A 21,928-nucleotide genomic window follows, 5' to 3' on the forward strand; every position below is an offset into this window, starting at 1 on the left:
GCAGGCTCCCGGCTGAGCAAGGAATCTGATACAGGGACACAGGACTCCATCCCAGGACCCCAGCATCATGACCTGACCCGAAGGCAGATGCTTAACCAGCTGAGCCACCCAGGCACCCCACTGTCAGTTTATTTCTCACAGAAGCAAAAAATCCACACAAATCTCTTTCTTCCTGTACTTTTTCACTCTGCATGTTCCCTATTCTCATTGAATGTCCTCTTCTTTCTCTAACTATTCTCCTCTTCATTTTGCCTGATCTTGCACCCAAAGATGGCAGGCAGAGAATCCTAGAGGCCCAAGATTCTACAGTGGCTGTTTGCAAGGGGGGGCGGAGGCTACAGTAACTGCCACACTGGATACACTTAAGTGAGAAGGAAAAAGGAAAAGTATCCCGAATGCCACCAGTGCCTCTTACCTATAAAAGAACAGTATGGCAGCATGCCCGTGTGACCCCAAGGGCCAGAGGTAACAAATTATGGGCAAAAGAATTGCAACCAAATGCTGGAAAAGGAAAGGTCTGCAATCAGCTGTATCCTCCAGCTCTCTGCTGTTTGCTTCTAACTGGCAGAATTCATTTTGGGAAGTGTCAGGCACCGAAAAGAAGACCCTTGCTGCTGGAAGTTGACCGGAAGTAACATCCACAAGTGTAATAATGCAAGGTCAAGGCTTGTCCCAGAAACAATGCCTATAATGAAGGAGAGAAGAGAGATCTAAGTCCAATCTGGCCCAGGCCAGCCTGGTCCAAGAAAGCCAGAATCCAAGGAGAAGAAACTGAAAGAGAAGAGCCTGCACCACATCATTCCCTACAAGGTGCACTCAACAAACTTCAGCCTATTCTTTAATCAAGTTACCAAAAGAGCTTTTTAATCCCTTCTTTGCTCCTTAAAAGCTGCAGTAAGTTCACTAATCAGATCAATTAATATTATTTGAGAACACCTGTAATTGTTCAACCTAGATGTGCCTTTCCTTTGTCTCTAAAGATGTTAATTAACTGGATAATTATAAATGTAGAACTCACAAAATAAAATATGATACATAGAATATAAATAACTATTTGCTGGTTATATTAATGAACATCTCTAAGAAACGTTGAGATGATTTCCTGAACATAAGAGCCTGGGGAAAGTGGGACTATCACACCTGTCTTATGGGTTAGGTACCACTTAGGTGTTGTCTTAGCTCTCCTACAACCCCTTCTACCCAATCCCGTCTTGCTACTGGGAATCAGACCTCCCCATTGGCTCCCTCAGACCTTTAAACTGCCTACTTTGTGACATCATTCTCCCACCAAACCTACCACCACCTGGTAGAATCTGGGGGTTTCCATGGAGTTGTCTGTAAATAAATTTGGATCATCGCAAGTGACCAGTGACCAGTGACCAGTAACCAGTGACCAGTAACCAGTCGCCTTCATACTGGACACATGCGCTCTTTGGCTTCAGCTGCTCCGACATCCTCCAGGATCAGCTCCTCATCCCTTGTTTCTTCAGTGGATGTTTCTTCTTCTTCTCTGAACATGTCTGGTAAGGAAAGAAACTTTTAAAAGTTTTTCATTGGATTTTTTTTTTTTGTCTCTAAATTTAGTTGTAGGTTCAAAGTAACATAGAATAATGGGGGAAATAAAGTACTGAACTAAAAATCTGGAGAACTCATTTCAGTTTTGACTTTGGCATTTACTAGCTGTGTGACTTTGGACGAGTCATTGAATCACAAAATGTTTTTTTCTCATCTGTTATGTTAGGATGTTAGATTGGTTGTTCTCTCTGGTCCCTTTCTTTTCTAATTGTGAGTCTTAAAGGGCACCCATGGAGAAAATAAAATCAGAGACTTCTTGAGAGTGTTTCAACAGATAGAGAGGAAACCTAGGTTATGTAGGAACCTAACTGTTTACCAAGAAGTCTCATCTGAAATGTTCCCTCCACTAATAGTTCAACTGTCGTATTTTAAATTTAGTGCTGTTCAGAAAGTTAGAGTCGTGGGCACCCATGGAGAAAATGAAATCAGAGACTTCTTGAGAGTGTTTCAACAGATAGAGAGGAAACCTAGGTTATGTAGGAACCTAACGGTTTACCAAGAAGTCTCATCTGAAATGTTCCCTCCACTAATACTTCAACTGTCGTATTTTAAATTTAGTGCTGTTCAGAAAGTTAGAGTCACATGAGTTTTCTACCTAGCGTGGGCAAAAAGAGAAAACAGGGAAAGAGGAGGGAGAAGAGTGGGCTCTAGGGAGGCACGTCTTCGAAGGTAAGGAAGTTCAGGATTGTTTCCCTCAGCCCACGCCAACAGGAACCAAGGGGGAGGAGAAAATATGAGAATGAAGGGGAAGCAGGGCACCTGGGTGGCTCATTCAGTTAAGCAGTTGAGCAGTTGAGCATCTGCCTTGGCCTCGGCCATGATCTCCCGAGATGGAGCCCTGCATCAGGCTCCCTGCACATTCAGTGGGAAGTCTTCTTCTTTCTCTCTCTCCCTCTCTCTCCAGAATAAAAAAATAAATCTTAAAAAAAAAATGAAAGGGAAGAGCACAGAGGAGCTCTTAAGGAAAAAAGGAGGTAGTTTAGGATGGAATGTTGGAGAGAACCAAAGATTTTAAATTAAAGCAGAAAGCACAGTAAACTGAAATCTGCTTTGAGCAGAGCCAAACTAAACTGACTTTAGCAAGCACTTCCACTAATAGACCAGGCAAGAAAGGATGGCCAGAATAGGGCATTACTAGGAAAAGTAGCTTACGAAAAAGTCATACTCAGTAGTCTGGGTTTTGTTCATTCCTCCCTGAACACAGATGGCACTTAACAGTTTAAAATGTAAAGCATTTTAGAAATATAATTTAATTTAAAAGTGGCTATCTAAGGCGGCTGGAAGAAACAGAATTTTCGGTTTTATTTCATTTTGATTTTTAAGCTTTGTGGATGTTTTGCCTATTAAAAATCAGACTAAGTTTGTTGAAAAATTGGCATCTCCTAGATTGAATCATAAGGCTGCTTTTCATCTCTACAGTTATTTTCTTCCCAACACAGAGGGCACACATCTGTTTTTAGATCTTAGTGAGAAATCTAACAAGAAAAGAAAAAGAAAAAGAAAGTCAAGCCCCACATCTCTAATTCCACATTTATCTAAAACAATTTTGTAGAGTTCTCTGGTTTTCCTACATTAAAATTTTTTAAATTTGAGTTTAGTGATGATGGCTTGTTTAGGCTTTGAGGGTGACATTTTCCTAGACGTTGAAGATGATTAAAATATATTTTTGGATGAGTATAAAAACCTAATGATGCTTTTTAAGTGTTTCTTTTTAATTTTTATTGACATATAATGTATTATTAGCTCCAGGGGTACAGGTTAAGTGTTCTTTTTTGTTATATGATTATATTGAAATATATATTTCTCTTTTTATTGTTTTCTTCTGATTTTATTTAATTTTTTAACTTAAATTCATTTAATTAACAGAGAGTATATTATTAGTTTCAGAGGAAGAATAAAGTTGAAATATGTATTTCTACTAGATGTAGTACCTGTTACTTGCTGGGTAATATTCAGAAAAAATGTGAATTAACACAATAATGGAATTCCTTTACAGTTATTATTTCCCTCTCTGCTCTGTACCAGATTTTATTGAAATATTTGTAAAAATTGTGGCTACATTTACATTCACATTCATGGCATTTGCTGCTTGTAAGGCAATTTTTACTGATCTATCTTCTCTGTATGCACTGGCTAGGAACTCATTCAAAATCACTTTCTGTTGTGGGTTGTGTTCTGGCAAAACAGGGTAGCAATATTCACTTCCACTATATTGCATGCATGATACAGAACTTCATTTATTAGTGAACTTATTATGCTCACTACATCGCCCAGTTTTCGGTAATATCTATATATTCTTAGTTCTGTAATACATGTTTTTCATGATTTTTCTGTCTTTCCAGAACATATTATATCTTCCTTCACAGAAATATAAAAAGTGTAATGTACCACTTTCATTCACATTCATGCAAGAATTATTTCCATTATTATTGTTATTATTATTATAACCACTTTATAGATGAGTAATTTGAAGCTCAGAGAGAGTTTAAATAACTTTTTTCTTTCAAAAAGCACTTCCTGAGAAACGTACTCTCAGGTAGTCATTTTGAGGTAGAATCAAAAACCGGGTTTTAAAGGGTAAAAATGACCCTTCTTCCTTTTAAAAAAAGATTTTATTTTCAAGTAGTCTCTATAACCACCATGGGGATCAAACTCACAACCATGAGATCAAGAGTCATACCCTTCTGACTGAGCCCACCAGGCACACCAAGAGGGATGCTTTATATTTACCAGCTGGACTGAGCTGTACGTGAACTCTGGGTAACAGCATGAGAAGTGCACAAGCCCAATGAGACACTGAAGTTACAATGGTCATAGCTGTACTGTTCTCTAATGTGGGGAGAAAAGGTCTATATGCGTTCATTTCTCCTGGTTTCTGGCGGTATGGGGCTCGGGGCAGAATCCTGGCAAGAAGTCAGCATCCTTAGGCTCTGTAACCTGGTAATGAGACCTAAAGTCGGGGGAGACCTCAAACAAGTCTAAGTGACCTCTCTGAGCCTCAGAGAATGAGAACAGGAGACCAGAGGCTCTCTGAGCCGTCGGGAGTGCTGAAAGGCTTCATTCTGGGAAGTGGGATGCGAGTGGCTGTGGGGGCAGGCCCCCCGCAAAGCTAGGGCAGGGAGAAGGCTGCTTTTTGCCTGCAGAACTATGCGTGAAGCACACTGCCTGGGTCTGCTGCATGCGGGGGCCCTAGCTGGGAGCCTGGGCCGTGACTAGACAAGAGAACAGAACCACCATCCTCCACGGGTTGCCTTTTGATATCTCAGCAAGGGTTGGTATCAGAGGCTTCCTGGTAGCAAAAACTTTAAGATAATGCTGTTCCTCAAGCATAGAATTGATCCATCCCCCTGATTTTTCATCACCTTCTTGTTCCCTACAGAAAATTTCCCAAATCGATCTTTACTGGGACCTCCAAACTCTCTTCAGCTCTCCCTCCCCGTGGTAACCAATGCAGCTTCCCTGACAGGAAACGTCTGCAACTTCTCCCGGGTCTCTGCTCCGGCAGTCAGTTCGGCATGGCTGCTGCCATCAGTTTCTGGTGCCTCCTTCCAGCCACTCATGGGGAGTGCCTACCTTTACCAACATTCCAGCACAACTGTGTTGTCTGGGGTTACTGGCCAGAGCCAGCTTTCCACAGCAGCTGCTTCCTATCCGGGGGTTTTCGAGTGGGATGTCACAGGAAGTACTGAAAAGAAGTCCTCTTCACTCAGAGACTTAACTGTCACTGTCATTGACCAGGACACAGCTGTGTCTTCCATGTCTCTGGCAGCTTCGTATGATAAAACTTCAGAGGCCAGTAGCATGGTCTCTCTGTACCCATCGCTTTCTGCCAGCCTTGTTCAGGGAACACCATCTCAGATGCCAAATCAAGGACATGGCCTAGCACTTCCCTACCAGGAAGGCAGGCAGGTATATTACTATAATCAAGGCACACTGGGACCTCTACTTTCTGGAGAATTTGGCCCCTGCTTGCAGTCCTATGGCTCAGTGTCCTATGCGGGGAGTAGGGCCTCTGTCCCTCAACCGGAAATGGTAATGGTCCTCAAGGAGGTTCAGCCCGCAAATGTCATACCACCAGCTTCCACCTCTGGAATTTACTACTCTGTGTCTGCTCAGCCCATCACAGAAACAAGTTTACAAGGTGAGTAGAGGCAGCGAGAGGGAGAGAAACAAGGTCAGCATTCAAAAAAAGGGTGAAACCTGCAGCTGAGAGCTAGCGAGTCCACAGATTGGCAGAACTTAAGTCCTGAGACAGAAATAACCCCGACCCTCACTTGGTGCTTTCCACCTTCGGGCTCTGTTTCAGAAGCCTGCATGGAGTGGCACACTGTGACGGCCAGCTAAGCCGCAGGTGCAGGAATCCCAAGAGCATAGTGAGGGCTGCCACACATGTCACTGCCCTAGCCAATCAGCCTCCCCATACTGTCCCACGGTAATGAGTTCCCTTCCTTGAGCTATTGCTTCAGTGCCTTTGCAAAGTGTCTTGGAACTCTTGTTAGGATGGAGCCATTTTTCTTTCTTTCTTTCTTTCTTTCTTTCTTTCTTTCTTTCTTTCTTTCTTTCTTTCTTTCTTTCCTTCTTTCTTTCTTTCTTTTTTCCTTAGCCAACTTTTCCTCACTTCCTCAATTCACACCAGGATTTGAGACCTCACCTTCCGAGATCCTGTCCAGAGCAAGCAGGCTAAGAATTTACCCTTGCTTGTGTATTTTATCAGGAAGAGCTCCATTCCCTCTCCCAGTTCACAGTGTGAAGCATTCTTATTCTCTAGGGAAAGGGGAGAAACTTAAAGTGACTCTATATGAGAAGGCTAGGCTTTGTTGAAAATTTCATAATATAAAAACCACTTTACGTATTTGACTTATAACAACCCTATAAAATACAAAGAAAACCAAGAACCAATGACACCAAATGATCACCTGTAAGAACTAGAAGTCACCTCCTGTATCTCCTAGCATACCCTGCTGTCCTTGATTCTTAAGAAAGGCTGGTAGAACTGCCCTGCCCATTGCTGGAAGGTGCATAATTCCTGTGTTAGTGTCTAGGGGGGGAGCATCTCACTTACCAGGGAATGACTTTTTCCTTGATTCCTTTGTAGTGATGGAGACTTCCCTGGGGATGGAGGCTTCCCTGGGATTACAACCTCCAAGTCAGACATATTGTCTGCCACAAACTCCAGAATTCTCCAAGTCCCGCAGTAGCAGAAATATCCAGATCCTTGAAAGTAACCCACCACCTGAGCTTGGAGACATCTCAATGATAGCTCCAGTCCAGAGTTCCAATAATGTCCTGGCATTGCCTCCAGCTCCAAGCCAGGAACAAACAGAGAATAAGAATTTGGATGATATTAAAACCAAGCTTTCAAAGCCTCTGGATGTCTATCAGATCCCAATAGAAAACCAAGATCCTCCCCTACTTCCTTTAGAAATTCCTGATATTCACCAGCTCCTGGCCTGCATCGATCCCCTGGGCCAGGAGGAGAAGCCTGTTTCTGAAAACACCGATCTGGGAAAAAATGCCCTGGGTCTTGAAGACCAAGTGACCCTTGAAAATGGGATCGAATCTAGCAGTGGTTTTGCAGACATTGCTACACTGGTGGAGGACATTCATCTTCCCCAGCTCTTTAATTCCTTGAAAGACCTTGATGAAGCCAAAGGTCCCAAGGTTATGAAAGCCAAAGATACCAGAGTCAACAAGTTGAAACAGGTGCAAGAGAAGCCAAGTGTCATAAAGGCTCCCTCTGATCACGTCAGGAAGAACAAACACAAAGCCACCGAGCCGATCAACGATGCTCCCAAGACCAAAATCCAGGCAAAGAACCCAGAGTGCCTGTTAGGGGAAGAAGTGATTATTTGCAATGTTGCAGACGGTGACAGGGCTCCTGTGAACAGGGCCAAGCATTCCAACAGCAAGTCTCAGAAAGCAGCATCCAGCAGGACCAGCAAAACAAAGAGCCATGGGCAGGAAAAGACCAAAAGGACCAGAGAAAACAATCCCAAGAAAGCAGAAGAGAGTAAGCAGTCTGGAAACAAAGTCAAGGCAGAAGAGAAGCCAACCATTCCCAAGGGGAAGCGGAAGAAAAATCAACCCGAGCTTATCCAAGAGAGCTTTAAGAAGCCTCGAAGTTGCCTAGGCATGCACATGTTGGAGTCTGTGCAGGTTTTTCATGCTCTGGGGAAGAAGAGTGATAAGAAAACTGGGCTGCCTTCCTCCCGGGCCCTGGTAAGCTCCGGCAACTCAAAAAATGCCCAGCGACCCCCAGCTATCAAACCATGGCTTGATACACCACGTGAGGGCAAAGGTCCTGAGAAAAAACAAGTCAAAGTCCAGAAACTAGACAGAGGTGCTGACAATGAGTGTCCATCTCCATCCCAGTATGAGCTTCCACCTCCTGGGAAGGTCAAGTTGGTGCCTTTGCCTTTTCCAACCTATGAGAAGCCTCAAGCTCGACCTGTTCCTCGGAGGCCACAGTCTCTGGCGTCACATCGGTCTGCCGTGCCTTACCCTGCCCGGCCTGGTTCTACTAGCTCAGCTCGGCCTGTTGCAGTCAATTCATCCCGGGCGACTCCTGCCTCCTTGACAGGTCCTGCCAGACCAGCTCGGCCAATTTCAACCAATCCCACCCGCCCAGGCTTGACCAACCCGACCCGGCCTAGTGTCCCGCAGTCTGCTGCCTCGAGGCCTGCACCCTACAAAACATCATCATGCACTTCTTTCCAGCGGGAGCCTGTCGCCATTGCTGTGACCAAGCCCAAGTCGCCACCCAAAGCTCAAAGCCAATATCTACTCCAAGACTTCAGCTTTCAACCAATTCCGTGGAGGAAACCCAATGTTCCTGAGCCAGTCATGTCAAAGCCCATCACAAAAGAGCAGAGGCCAGAGAGGGAGGCCATGAAGAGGCAGGCTCAGCAAGAGCGTGAGAATGCTGCCAAATACACCTCTGTGGGGAAAGTGCAATATTTCATCGAGAGGGAAAAGGAGATGGATATTTCTCGATACTATGGCTATGCAATATAAGAGATGCTAAGATTGTTTGTACCACTCTGGGTACCCACTGTTCATGCCTATATAGATAGATAGATATAAGAGATGCTAAGATTGTTTGTATCTCTCTGGGTACCCGCTGTTCATACATATATAGATAGATAGGTATAAGAGATGCTAAGATTGTTTGTACCACTCTGGGTACCCGCTGTTCATGCCTATATAGATAGATAGGTATAAGAGATGCTAAGATTGTTTGTACCACTCTGGGTACCCGCTGTTCATACATACATAGATAGATAGGTATAAGAGATGCTAAGATTGTTTGTACCACTCTGGGTACCCGCTGTTCATACATACATAGATAGATAGGTATAAGAGATGCTAAGGTTGTTTGTACCACTCTGGGTACCCGCTGTTCATGCCTATATAGATAGATAGGTATAAGAGATGCTAAGATTGTTTGTACCACTCTGGGTACCCGCTGTTCATGCCTATATAGATAGATAGGTATAAGAGATGCTAAGATTGTTTGTACCACTCTGGGTACCCACTGTTCATTCCTATATAGATAGATAGGTATAAGTTTCTCTATTTATTTGCATATATTTTAAGACAATAAAACATCATAAATAGAATTAGTAGATTAGAAATAAAGAAGCCTTTTGAGTTCTGAGATGCTGTTAACTGTGGTCTTTTTTTGGTGTGGGTGGGGATCAAAGGCTGCATGAGAAAGAATGGGAAGTTGGATGGGAGAACAGAGAAAAATGTAAGAAGAAAATTAGAAGAAGGAACTTGATCTAGGCCTAGGAAGGCCAACGGGGGAGAGAGATTTTATGGGTTCATAAAAAGCAGGAGTGGAGGAAATGGCAGAATCAGGGTCTGAGGTGAGGCTTAAAAGAAGACATTTTGAGTAGACTTGAAGATGACAGAGGAGTCTTGCTTTACTAGGAAACATGTAAAGCTTTTCAGGGAGATTGGTCCTACATCCCATGTCCACCAGATAGGGATTTTTGAAAACAAGAGACTCGGGACATCCCTCCAGAAGGTTTGGGTTGCCTTATCCATTTAGGGCTATGGTTGGGTAAAGGGGAGTAGGAATCATAGGGGAATCTACCCGATGGATGGCAAGGGTTCACATCTATCCTGGGGGCAGCTGGTAACAGGAGCCTAGCCAAGTGACCTGCAGCAGCAGGAGGGCCCTCCAGAACTGGGCCTGGGATAAAAATCACCGTCTCCTAAACACCTGTGCACCAGGCCTGCGAATGCCCCGCTCCAGTGAACGTGCACGACAACATGCAAGGCTAGTCCCGCTGGGCCACTTGACTAGGGAGATTCAGCAATGGGCTGAGATCACGCTGCAGGCGGAGAACAAGGCTTCCATTTGAGGCCTACAGGGCTCTAAAGCCTTCAGTATTTGCGAGCGCCCGTAGGTGGCCAACCCGGCTTTTAGAGCACAGCGTCCAGAGGTTACTGGTCGTCGAGATCAAACTTCTGGAGGGACCTAAATCTTAACTTGAGGGGTCTGCTAGGTCGTCCTCCATTGACCCTGGCGCGTGCCGTCTTCTCTAAACATGTCCAACCGAAGCTCACGAGAAAAATCCGCTGGAGGGGTCCCTCCCCTCTAGGTAAGAACAGCGGGTGTTTGAGCGCTCGTAGCGTGCCTACCAGGGCAGCACGCATGCGCCAAGGGTCTAGCTGTGCTCCTTGGGACCAGGTGGGGCATCAGGAGGGAGGGGAAGGGAGGGGTGGGGAGGGGAGGGGAAAGGAAGGGAGGGGAAGGGAGGAGAGGGGAGGGGAGGAGAGGGGAAGGTAGGGGAGGGGAGTAGAGATGGGGCAGGGGAGAAGAGAGTGGGGAGAGGAGGAGAGGGGAGGAGCCTTAAAGGGAATGGCATGAGGAGGGGAGGATTGCAGAAAGTCACCATGGGAAAATTGGTACTATGCATTTTAAAATTATTTTGTATTGAGATATAATTAGCATACCATAAAAGTCACCTTTTGAGACTGTGAATTTAGTGTCATTTAGTACTTTCACAAGCTTGTGCCACCATCATCATCGAACCCCTAACGTTCTCATCACCTCAAAAAGAAACCCCCGTAACCATTAGCAGTCGCTTCTCATTCCCTCCTCCCTTCAGCCCCTGACAACTAGGGAATCTGCTTTCTGTCCGTCTGGATTTGCCTTTTCTGGGCATTTCATACGTATGAAATAATACAATACATGACCTTTGTGTCTGACCTCTCTCACTTAGCCAGTCTTCAAAGTTCATCCATATTGTAGAGTGTCCACGTCATTGCCTTTTAGGACTGCGATAATTCAATTGCCTGGTTCTATCACATTCGTTTAATCATTCATCAGTTTGTGGACATTTGGGTTGTTTTTGCTTGTATTTTACGTTTACTGAGAGTTTATTTAATCCATTTCACAAATAATGAGATAGGCTTGGAGAGTGTCAAGAATTTGCCGAAGGTTAAGAGCTAGCAATCAGAGGAGCTGGTGTTTGATCTCAGGCAGTCAGACTTCAGAGGTAATCAATTCACATGATAGGACAAGGTACGGAAGGTATTCAACAGAAATATCTAGCTGCCCATTTCCCTGCTCCTTTAGAGACATCTACTTTTGCCACACTGTGAATCCTTCCAGAAAAATTATTTGTCTCAACATGTATATATCACAGTGTTTTGATTAATTTATCTCACTGATTTGCAATGTCACTTTTATAGCATGCTAAATTCTTACATGTGTTTGTATTACTCTTTTCAAAGTTGTCCTGGCTTTTTGGCCAATCTTTTATATTTGCCATTTCTCTAGAATTCTTTTTATCTCCTTTTTTATTTTTAAAAATTTCCTACTTTTCTTGTTTATTTCACTTAAGGCATTATCCATTATGTTCAATAACTCTTGTTATTTTCTTTTTTTTTTTTTAAGATTTTATTTATTTATTTGTGAGAGAGAGAGAGAGCAAGAGCGAGCACAGGCAGAGTGGCAGGCAGAGTCAGAGGGAGAAGCAGGCTCCTTGTGGAGCAAGGAGCCCGATGTAGGACTCGATCCCAGGATGCTGGGATCATGACCTGAGCCTAAGGCAGCTGCTTAACCAACTGAGCCACCCAGGCGTCCCACTCTTGTTATTTTCAACTGAAGCCTTCATTTAGGAAATTTTAAAATTTAAATTCTGTCCCGAGCTCTTTCACCTCACCAAATTCTGATTTATGTTGTTCTTTCTTTTTTTGTTGTTGTTTTGTTACAGTAAAATACACATACATAAAATTGACCATTTAACCATTTTTAAGCATAGAATTCAGAGGCAGCAGCAACCATCCACACCATCCACGTTTAAAATAATTACGTCCAAAAATTGAGCAGGACTCCAGAAAGACGGAGGCAGCAGCCTAGTATTTGAATCTCCCCAACCTTCTCACGGAAATAGAACAAAATCCAAAATGCCATTTGCCACTTGTAGAGCTTTTTCATCACCCCCAAAAGAAACTCTGGAGCTGTTGGATGTTAACTTGCCCTTCCTTCACTCGCCCCCATATTCTTTCATCTTTTGCATTGTGTCTTCTAATGTCTTCTAGCTTGTTTTTAAATTGCATGTTCCGACTTTGATCTGTTTTGTGGGCCTGTCTTTTGGGACTTGCTTTCCACGTCTGAGGGGAAGCTCTTCTCCTTATTCTCATTTTCTGATGCTGCATGTAGAGGCTGCTTTTTAAGGCAAACTGATTGGAGCGACCATGTGCCTGGACACACTCGGACCCACTGGGCACCCACCTCAAAATATCCATAGGCTCTAACTAACCAGTGGGCTACTTACAAACAGGCACAGTTATAGCAAAAAATTCCCAACGTCCCATCCCTCCTCACCTTCCCGCTTTAAACACAGCTCCACCCGCTTGTCTCCTCGCGGACAGCCTCCTCCTTCTGTCCCGCTGCCGCCACCTTGCGGTGGATTCAATAAACGTCTCTCTCCTTTGTTCTGCCGCGGGTGAATTCCTTCTCCTCCCAGCCCCGAGCTTCCCTCGGATCCTTGCCCCACACCTGGGGGCCCGCCAAGAGACCTGATGGAGACAGACCCCACACTACCTTTGTATAAAATTAGATCTCAACCCTTTGTTTCTTGTCCATGTTTTAAGTGAAATCAGTGTTCATGCACTTGGGAAAGGAGTGGTGGTTGAGGACCGGTTTTCTAACTGCACTGAATTTGCTTTTCCGGTTGTCGTTGTTTGTGAAATGTAGCGTTCAAAAACATGGCAGCATGCTTTCTGAGGTTTCCTGGCACCGTTGCTTTCCCCAGACTTCCATCAAGACATTTCCCTTTGTGTCTGATGTTCTCCGGGCCACATCCTAGAACAGCACTCTGGCTGTTCAGTGTCCAGACAGAGGGTGCGAAGAGCACCCCAGACCTTTAGAGACCCTGCAGGTCCCCTCGTACATAACCACTAGGTGAGTGGACAAGACCCCTCTGGGTCTCAGCTGCTGTTCTCACATTGGCCCATCTGCTGAGTGAATACCAGCTAGCAGTTTGAAGTCCTCCTTCCGTCCAGGGCATCAGATGGGTCCTGTCTACTCCTCCCTCCTGCGCAGACACCCTGGCCAAGCAGGTCTGTGCCTGTGGGAAGAGGTGCTCTGCCCTACTGTTTCATGCCTGACTCAGTCCATCTATAACCAATGTGGTTGGAGCAGCCCTCTGAGTCTTACTATGATTTCAAGTCCTTTAGTGATCTCCATTAGGAAAGCTTGAAAAAGTAGAGGTTTTATTACTTACAAGACCTGGGAATTACTCTGCATACCTGGAGCCCCACAGGGAGATTGCAGGTAGAGATAGAGCACTGGGAGAAGGGGTTCTGCACTGGTTGGGGTCAAGAGGGGTGGGGGGCGGCAAGAGTTTCAAGCACTCACTCCTTGGTGGCGAATTTAAAACATAGGAGTGGGAAGTTATGGGAAAAGAAAACACAAGTGGTCCAAAAAGTCAGTTATTAAAATTGACCAAGATTTCTAAATCAGAGGAGCCTCAGTTGGGGGAAGGTGGCCTGGGTATTTTTCCCGGGTGTGGCTAGTACTGTGTTTATTGGAAATAACTGTCTTTGAAGGGGATGCAGAGATGGGTAACTCAGCAATCAAAGCTTAGGTCAGGCATTTGCATTACAAAAAAAGGAAAAAACAACTGTTTTGGCTTACATTACACCCACCCCCTTATATTGGGGGTTTCTAGTTTTATGGCAAATGCTACCCATGGGCATTTGGTTTTGGTTGATCTATTTCCATGAGAGGGTTTGGGGAGATTAGAAAACGATGCTGCTACCTCCATCCATCTGAAATTCCACTTCAGGGATGCCTGGGTGGCTCAGTCGGTGAAGCATCTGCCTTTTGCTCAGGTCATGATCCCAGGGTCCTGGGATCGACTGGGACTCCAGGCTCAGCGGGGAGCCTGCTTCTCCCTCTCCCTCTGCCGCTCCCCCTTCTTGTGGTTTCTATCTCTCTGACAAATAAATACAATCTTATAAAAATTTTTTTAAATAAAAAAAATGAAATTCCACCCCACCATTTGACATAATTATTTTTAAATTTGGGGGTTCTGTAACTTTTAGTTCCTGAAAGCAGAGCCCCATGTGGCCTATCCTCCTTAGGGCACTGGCTCAGATGAGGCTTTCTGAGTCTCCTCTAACATGGAACCTCTTGTCTGTATTGCTCCGCCCATGTTTAGAATAAGATGTCAAAAGCATAATAGCCTCTAAGAAGCTGATGGGTGGAGGGCATTTGACCACAATGAGAGGCAGAATGAGCCTGTGGGCAGGTAGAAGGTCTGGAGGCGGGCCTGGTCAAGAACATGCATTTTTTCTTCCCTTTTTCTTCTTCTCTTTGTACCTACTTCTCTAAACACAGGCAACATGGAACCCACCAATCTGCCCTCCTCTCCGGCAAAATATCTGGTCCATATAGCATGTTCTTCATCTCAGATCACAGTGATACTTTTTCCAGAAAAGGTGTAAGGAGGATTTGCAGTTGTTTGAATCTTCTCTTTCCCAAACCAACCACGCCGCCACAACATCGGCAAACTCCATCTGTCTTACCTTCAAATGGTATCTGGAACTTGTTTACTTTTGACCACTTTTCTCCCTTTCTACTCAAGTCCAAGCTCCTTCATTTCCTGCCTGGGTGGTTGTCAGAGCCTCCTAACTCAGAGGCTCCCTGACTTTCTCTATTCATCGAACCCCTTGTGTCTCACCTTTCTTTCTTTCTCCAAGAAACAACCTCATGGTCCTGATGAGGGAGCAGGAGGCTGGCTGAGGACAAAGCAAGAGCTGGCGCCTTGCACCCCCCCTTTCCATCCGCTCCCCTCCATAGGTGTAGCATTCCTCAGGCACCCCTGACTGCCATAAAATGATAAATAGTTAACTTGCTAAGATCACAATCCTACAAGACAGGAGTCTCCCTCCCCTCCATAAAAACCGAAGGAGGCGGAGGTAGAAGGAAAAGCAAATAAAGTTAAATTTCTTCTAAACCTAAATCTCATTAACAGGGATGTTTGATGGCAGGAATGTAACATTCCACCAGGAGACTCTCAATTGTCTTTACTTAATAGTAACTAAGCCTTCAATATCCTGATAGTATTCTTTGCCCCAATAACCCTTTGTCCTCACCTACCCAACTCCTGCGTATATAACCAACCACCCCTCACAACCCGGGGCGGCCGCATCTCTGCCCGCCCACGGGCCCTGTCCCCGTGCTTTAATAAACCACCATTTTGCACCAAAGATGTCTCAAGAATTCTTTCTTGGTCATCGGCTCCGGACCTCAGCCCACCAAACCTCACCTAGGTTCTAGAACTTCATCAGTCCCGTTTATCAAGTAGTTAGGTGCCAAAAATATACTAAGTATTTATTTATTTATTTATTTATTTATTTATTTACCCAGCCCCTGTAGTAGGCTGGGTAATGGCCATCCGAACAGGTCAGGCCTTAATCTCTGTAACCTGTATATATTATGACTTTATTTAGAAAAAAAAAAAAAAAGATCATTGGGTATGTGATTAATTAAGGACCTTGATATGGAGAAGTTATCCCAGCTTAGCAGGGTAAGTCCTAAATGCAATCACATATGTCCTTTTATTTATTTATTAACTACTCTATCTGCCCAGTGTGGGGTTCAAACTCACAACCCCCAGATCAAGCGTCCCATGTTCCACCGACTGAGCCAGCCAGGTGCCCTTCACATGTGTCCTTAGAAGATTGAGGCAGGAAGAGATTTGACATGGACAGCAGAGGAGAAAGCAAGGTGACAATGGAAACAAAGATTGGAGTGTGGCAGACAGCAGCCCCCAGAGCTGCAAGAGGAAAGGAAGGAAGTCTTCCCCCAGAGCCCCTCGAGGGAGTATAGCCCTTATTATGCCTTAATTTTGTCCCAGTGACACTGATTTCAGACTCTGGCCTCCAGAACTATGAAACAATAAATTTCTGCTTTTTTTAAAGTCACAGATTGTGGTGAGTCATTAGAGTAGCTGGAGGAAAAATGCTCCAATCACACAATACATTGTGCAATAATGCAATTCTCCAAAAACTAAGTAGACTTTGAAAAATAATACCTATAAATAAAAGAAAAAATATTTTTATTTCACTCTTAAATAACCATGATTACTTGCTAATGGAGAGAGTGTGAGTTGGGCACTGCACAACATCTCAAACCTTGGAGTGAAACTGGACACTGCCAGTTTCATTTCCTGCCCCATATTGATTTTCAAAGAGGACTGGTTTTTTATTCCAGGTGCTGCCAAGAGCCCAGCTTCACAAAGTTATAGCAGCACTGAAAGGAAAGTAGCATGACCTAAGGTTGAAACCGTGAACCACCTGGAAGCTCACATGGTATCTGACAGATGTCAATATTGCTGTGGACCCTTCAAAAATTTAAAATATCCTTGGGGCGCCTGAGTGGCTCAGTGGGTTAAGCCTCTGCTTTCGGCTCAGGTCATGATCCCAGGGTCCTGGGATCGAGCCCCACATCGGGGTCTCTGCTCAGCAGGGAGCCTGCTTCCCCCTCTCTCTCTGCCTGCCTCTCTGCCTACTTGTGATCTTTCTCTTTGTCAAATAAATAAATAAAATCTTTAAAATATCCTGCTACACCCTGATGAATTTGTGGTGGTACCCTGGGGGCACCCTGGTGTACCTTCCAAACTGGCTTCTCAGGTCCCACCCTTGCCTCTCTAAAAATCTGTCCTCACGATCACTATAATGATCCTTTCAAAACACAAGTCAGATCCTATCTTCCTTCTGTTAAAACCCTCTCATGGCTCCTTGTTTTTCTCGGAGTCAAACCCAATGTCCCTACCACAGCTAATATGGTCCAAACTATATCAAAGGTCAGGAACACTTTCTATAAAGAGCCAGACAATAAGTATATTTGTCTTTGTGAGCCAGATAATCCCTGTCTCAACTACTCAGCTCTGCAGTTGTATTGTGAAAGCAGCCACAGAAAATACGTAAACAAATAGGCATGTCTGTGTCTCAATAAAACTTTATTTACAAAGATGGTTCACACTGTAGTTTGCTGACCCCCACCTTGTATGACATACTGCTATGGTCACTTTTGCTCATCCATATTCCAGTCACTCTGAGTCCTCATTGTTCCCTTAAGACCACAAGCAAGCTCCTGGCTCAGGGCCTTTCCACTTGATATTTCTTGCCTGGAATGCTCTTCTTGCCACGAAGTCTTCACACAAATTTTTTCAATAAGGGTTTCCCTGACTACACTATTGGAAATTACAACTGCCTCTCTATATCTCTTCTTTCCTTCAATCTGTTCCCTTTTCTCCCATAGCCCTTAGACTCTTCTAATATTCTTTGTAAGTTACTTGTTTAACTTGGTGATTGTTTATAATCCATCACTCCCTCACCCATCACTAACATGTGAGATCTTTGAGGGCACAGTTTTTGGGGTTTTGTCTGCTTTGTTCACTGACACATGCCCAAGGCCTTGAGCAATGTTTGGCACATGGTGAGCACACAATAAATATTATCTGATTGACTGAATAAATGAATATTTTTCAAAGAGCATAATTATAGTGGTCTGCAATTTTTAAAAAAATCTCCCATTCAGGGGCGCCTGGGTGGCTCAGTGGGTTAGGCCGCTGCCTTCGGCTCAGGTCATGATCTCGGAGTCCTGGGATCGAGTCCTGCATCGGGCTCTCTGCTCGGCGGAGAGCCTGCTTCCCTCTCTCTCTCTCTGGCTGCCTCTCTGTCTACTTGTGATTTCTCTCTGTCAAATTAATAAATTAAAAAAAATCTTAAAAAAAAAATCTCCCATTCAAAGGTATAGTGCCCAGCTATATGACAGTATTTTGGCAAAGAAATATGGAAACCGAATATAAAATCATAAAATCCCTCAACCTAACATGTCCAACTCAAATAGCCCTAAAATTTCTTATCTCGTTTAACCCTTGTTGAAATTTACAATCCTCAGAATGTCAATCTTATCTAGAACAAAAGGCTTTGAGTTATTAGGAACCAAATTATAAAACTCACAACTAACTAGCAAGTAATAAAGCAATAAAATATGTCTAAAATTAAATTGACCTCTTATGCATGTACATTTAACCATTAAATGCAACAATACACACACATTAAAAACCTTTCAAGCATGCGGAAGAACTAATTTTCCCAACTAGAAATTTTTCTTGGCAATGGAGTTACGCGTCTTTCAAACAAACTGTAGGTGGAGCTCTAAACCTCAGAGTTATCTTGATGTTACCAATTTTACTGTGGCTGTCTTCTCAAGGAACAACTTCATCAGGTAATTCCAAGTTCAACTGAAAAGGAACATAATTTGCATCCATGTGCAATGTTGCATATGTTGCAATATGTCAGCATTAAAGATCTCAGTACACTTGCTGCATTTCACCCCCTTTTTTTTGAACAGCTCCTTCCACGTCTTTTAAAAAGTATTTATTTTCAAAATTCTATTTGTCATTTTATAGTCCCAATGGGTTCACAGCAAAAATTTAAAAATGTGAACAATTTGTCTTTAGTACACATTCCATTCTTGCTTTCAGAGCACTTTCATTCCCTAGCAGTGTTCAAAATAGGCTGTTTCAGTGTTTCGGGACATGGAACTCACCTAGCATCAACTTGAGAAAGTTAATTATCTTTTTTTAAAAAAAGATTTTATTTATCCATTTGCCAGAGATCACAAGTAGGCAGAGAGTCAAGCAGAGAGAGGGGGAAGCAGGCTTCTTGCTGTGCAGAGAGCCCAATGTGGGGCTGGATCCCAGGACCCTGGGATCATGACCTGAGCCGAAGGCAGAGGCATTGACCCACTGAGCCACTCAGGCGCCCCAGTTAATTATCTTTTGAAGAACTTTTTCCCTTCTGATGGCTCTGAGCTCTCATCCACGAGAGCCTTACAACAACAGAAACTGAGTTTTTCTTTGCTATTATTGTAGGCCCATTGCCTGACATAGAGTCCTGAACATGATACATACTCAACAAATATTTGCTCAATTAATGAAGGTATCTAACCTTGGAGGTTTCCTGCTCCTAACTCTAACTGCCTTGTAGAGAAGACTTGGTCCCAAGAGCATAGTAGACACTGTTTTTCATTGTTCATTTCAGTTATCACTATAATTGGCTAGCCATCCTTATAATTAATTTGGGGGACAGTGAGACAATATTTATTTTAACAACATTTGAACGTTCAACAATATTGAGTATCTTCTGGGGTCCCAAGCTCTTCTAGGTACTGGGGATACACTTGTGAACAAGGCAAAAAAAAAAAAGTTCCTTTCTTCCAAGAGATTATATTTTAAGGGGGAATGAAAGACAATAAACAATCCAGTTCATTAAAGACCAAAGCAGACAATGGTAAGGACTACGAAAAGAATTCAAACAACGCTGAGTGATAGAGGGTGGCTGGATGGCTACTTAGAGTGTGTGGTCGGAGCAGGTGACATGTAAACCAATACATGAATGACAACAGGGAGCCAGCCAAGTGAAGACCAGGGTAAGAGCATCTCAGGAAGAAGAAACATCTGTGCAAAGGTCTAGAATGGAACAGCAGATGTTCAGACAGTGTGGAGAAGACTGGTAAGCAAACGGGAGAGTAGGAGGTGAAGTCAGAGAGGCAGCAGGGACCGAGTCACTCTACAAGCCACAGTGAGGAGTTTGGATTTTTTTTTTAATTTTTAAAAAAGATTTTATTTATTTATTTGAGAAACAGAGATCTCAAGTGGGCAGAGAGGCAAGCAGAGAGAGAGAAAGGGAAGCAGGTTCCCCATCGAGCAGAGAGCCCGATGTGGGGCTCCATCCCAGGACCCTGGGATCACGACCCGAGCCAAAGGCAGAGGCTTCAACCCACTGAGCCACCCAGGCGCCCCCAGGAGTTTGAATTTTTAATTCCAACTGCCATGGGAAGTAATTGGAAGGTTTTTAACCCAGGAACAATAGAACCTGATATTTGTTTTAAAAAGAATATTAGCTGCTGTTGTAAGATCGCATTGAAGTAGGTAAGAAGGGTTGTCATTCCTGTATGCATGTCATTGCCTTGCCCTTCCAGATATGTCGCTCACCAGAGGAGTGACAAGGAAGCAAGTGATATGTGCCTGGAGATTTCCTTGTATTTAACTTCCCCACAAAGCCCATCTGAGCATTTTCTCTCTACCCTGATGCTATATATTGAAGTAAGAATTTTGCCTTTTAGGATTCTTTTGCTGCTGCCCAGGAAGGAGCAGGTAGAAATAAACATACAGGAGTATAGGAGTAAGTGACGCTGAACTTTGAAGAGGTCATATGGAGACTGTAATATTCAGGGAAAATGTACTGACTAGGTATGGGCACCAGAAAGAAAAGAGCTCTTCAATTCTTAGCTCAGGTTTGCCCCCCAGGTGAGCTGCTAAATCTTCTCTGCTGACAGAATACCTTGATCTTACTTAGCCTCCAATTTGGGGAGCAGGAGTAAGTAGAATATTCTCTTCAGTTAAGCCAAGAGCCAACAGAATTCTTGCAGCGTTAATTTCCTGGTTTCACATATAAAAGGGTCCAGTTTTCAACTTTCCCAGTTAATAAAGAAATGAAGAATGTCAGATATTCATATTGGCCAGGGTTTTCTTGCTTGTTGTTTCCAATGCCTATAAACCCAAGAGTGCTGACCACTTGTCCCAGAGCCCAAAAACTGTTCAATATTTACAGATTCTCTCCCTGAGTGAACCAGATCCTGCTTACTATATCCTCTTAGCCATGATCTTAAGAACTGCCGTCACTGGGGCATATCTCCTTTCTAATATAGAGCACAGCCTCTGTGAGATGGTTGCTGTGTTTGTGATTATTCCACACTCCTCTCTTATGTGTTTCCCATTCATAGCTTCTTAAAGACTTCTCCTCATACTCTTAACTTCTAGCATGTTTGTAAATTCTGTTAACTTGTTATGTTAAATGTTACAAAGCCAAGAGCTACTTTTTGGAATCTGTGCTTAATGGAAGCAGGTGCCTCTTTTTCCCCCACAAGCTCTGCTTCTGTCTGCACTTGCACAATAACAATATCCACCTGCTGGATTTGTCCATAGCTGTATCCTTAACACCTAGAACAGCAATTGGCATGTAGTAGATGCTCAACAAATGTTTACTGAGAAGTTGGATGGGTTGGATTTTGTCCTGTGTTGACTTCTGCCAGGACTCCGATTGCACTGTATGCCTTCCCTAAGACCAGCTCCCCCAGTGGCTTAATTTCTTCAGGCTCTACCCACTATGTATACCTTCAGAAGGGAAAGAGTCAGTAGAGAAATAGAGTTCTGAGGACCCCCATGGTCCCCATTACAACTGTCTTGCCAGAGTTTTCAGCCTGAGTTCCAGGAGAATTGATAGTGGATCCTTGCAATGATATGCCTATTTATGCTTGTAGGAGAGAAAGAGTCTCATTCTGTTAAGTGCTTTCAGCTGTAAGTCTCAAAAGCCAGTGACCACATAGAATCACTTTGGGGAAATTCCAAAGACAGATCCACAACAGTGAGTCAGAAAATTAGAGATCTGAACCCTGATCTAGTGGAAGAAGTAACACCAGTTCCGGGGCTTTAAGCAAGACCTTGAAGGATAGGTCATGTCATCACATTAAGGAACTTACAGGGAGGGTCCCCAAGTTTGGTGGGTAGAGTGTCCCCAGAGAGCAGAAAGTATCAGAGTGGTGATATACAAAATCTCCTGATACGGAGATAGCAGGCTTGAAGGATCTTTTTGGAAAGCAGCTGTGCAAGATATTCATACATACACACACCCATACAGAGAATATGCCACTGTTTGTACTTGGTGTAAACAGCTGCCTGTCCTGTCTGCAGGGGCAGGAACCGCATCATACAGTTTCGGTCTCCACTGCGTGGCACGTGGCCCTTAGAAGCCA

At 43.9% G+C, this 21,928-nt stretch overlaps 1 protein-coding gene across 1 annotated transcript; it reads left to right on the forward strand.

The window, feature by feature from the left end:
• Positions 1 to 112: 112 nt before the first annotated feature.
• Positions 113 to 9,225, forward strand: CUNH2orf78 (chromosome unknown C2orf78 homolog). The gene is made up of 3 exons (XM_045079025.1): positions 113 to 1,523; positions 4,955 to 5,716; positions 6,671 to 9,225. The coding sequence occupies exons 1-3, from the start codon at positions 1,424 to 1,426 to the stop codon at positions 8,587 to 8,589; spliced, it is 2,781 nt and encodes a 926-aa protein (XP_044934960.1). The 5' UTR covers positions 113 to 1,423; the 3' UTR covers positions 8,590 to 9,225.
• Positions 9,226 to 21,928: the final 12,703 nt, after the last annotated feature.

This window comes from Mustela putorius, unplaced genomic scaffold (assembly GCF_011764305.1).
Source record: "Mustela putorius furo isolate JIRA1106 unplaced genomic scaffold, ASM1176430v1.1 tig00000281_pilon_pilon_pilon, whole genome shotgun sequence".
In the NCBI taxonomy this organism is placed as follows: Eukaryota; Metazoa; Chordata; class Mammalia; order Carnivora; family Mustelidae; genus Mustela; species Mustela putorius.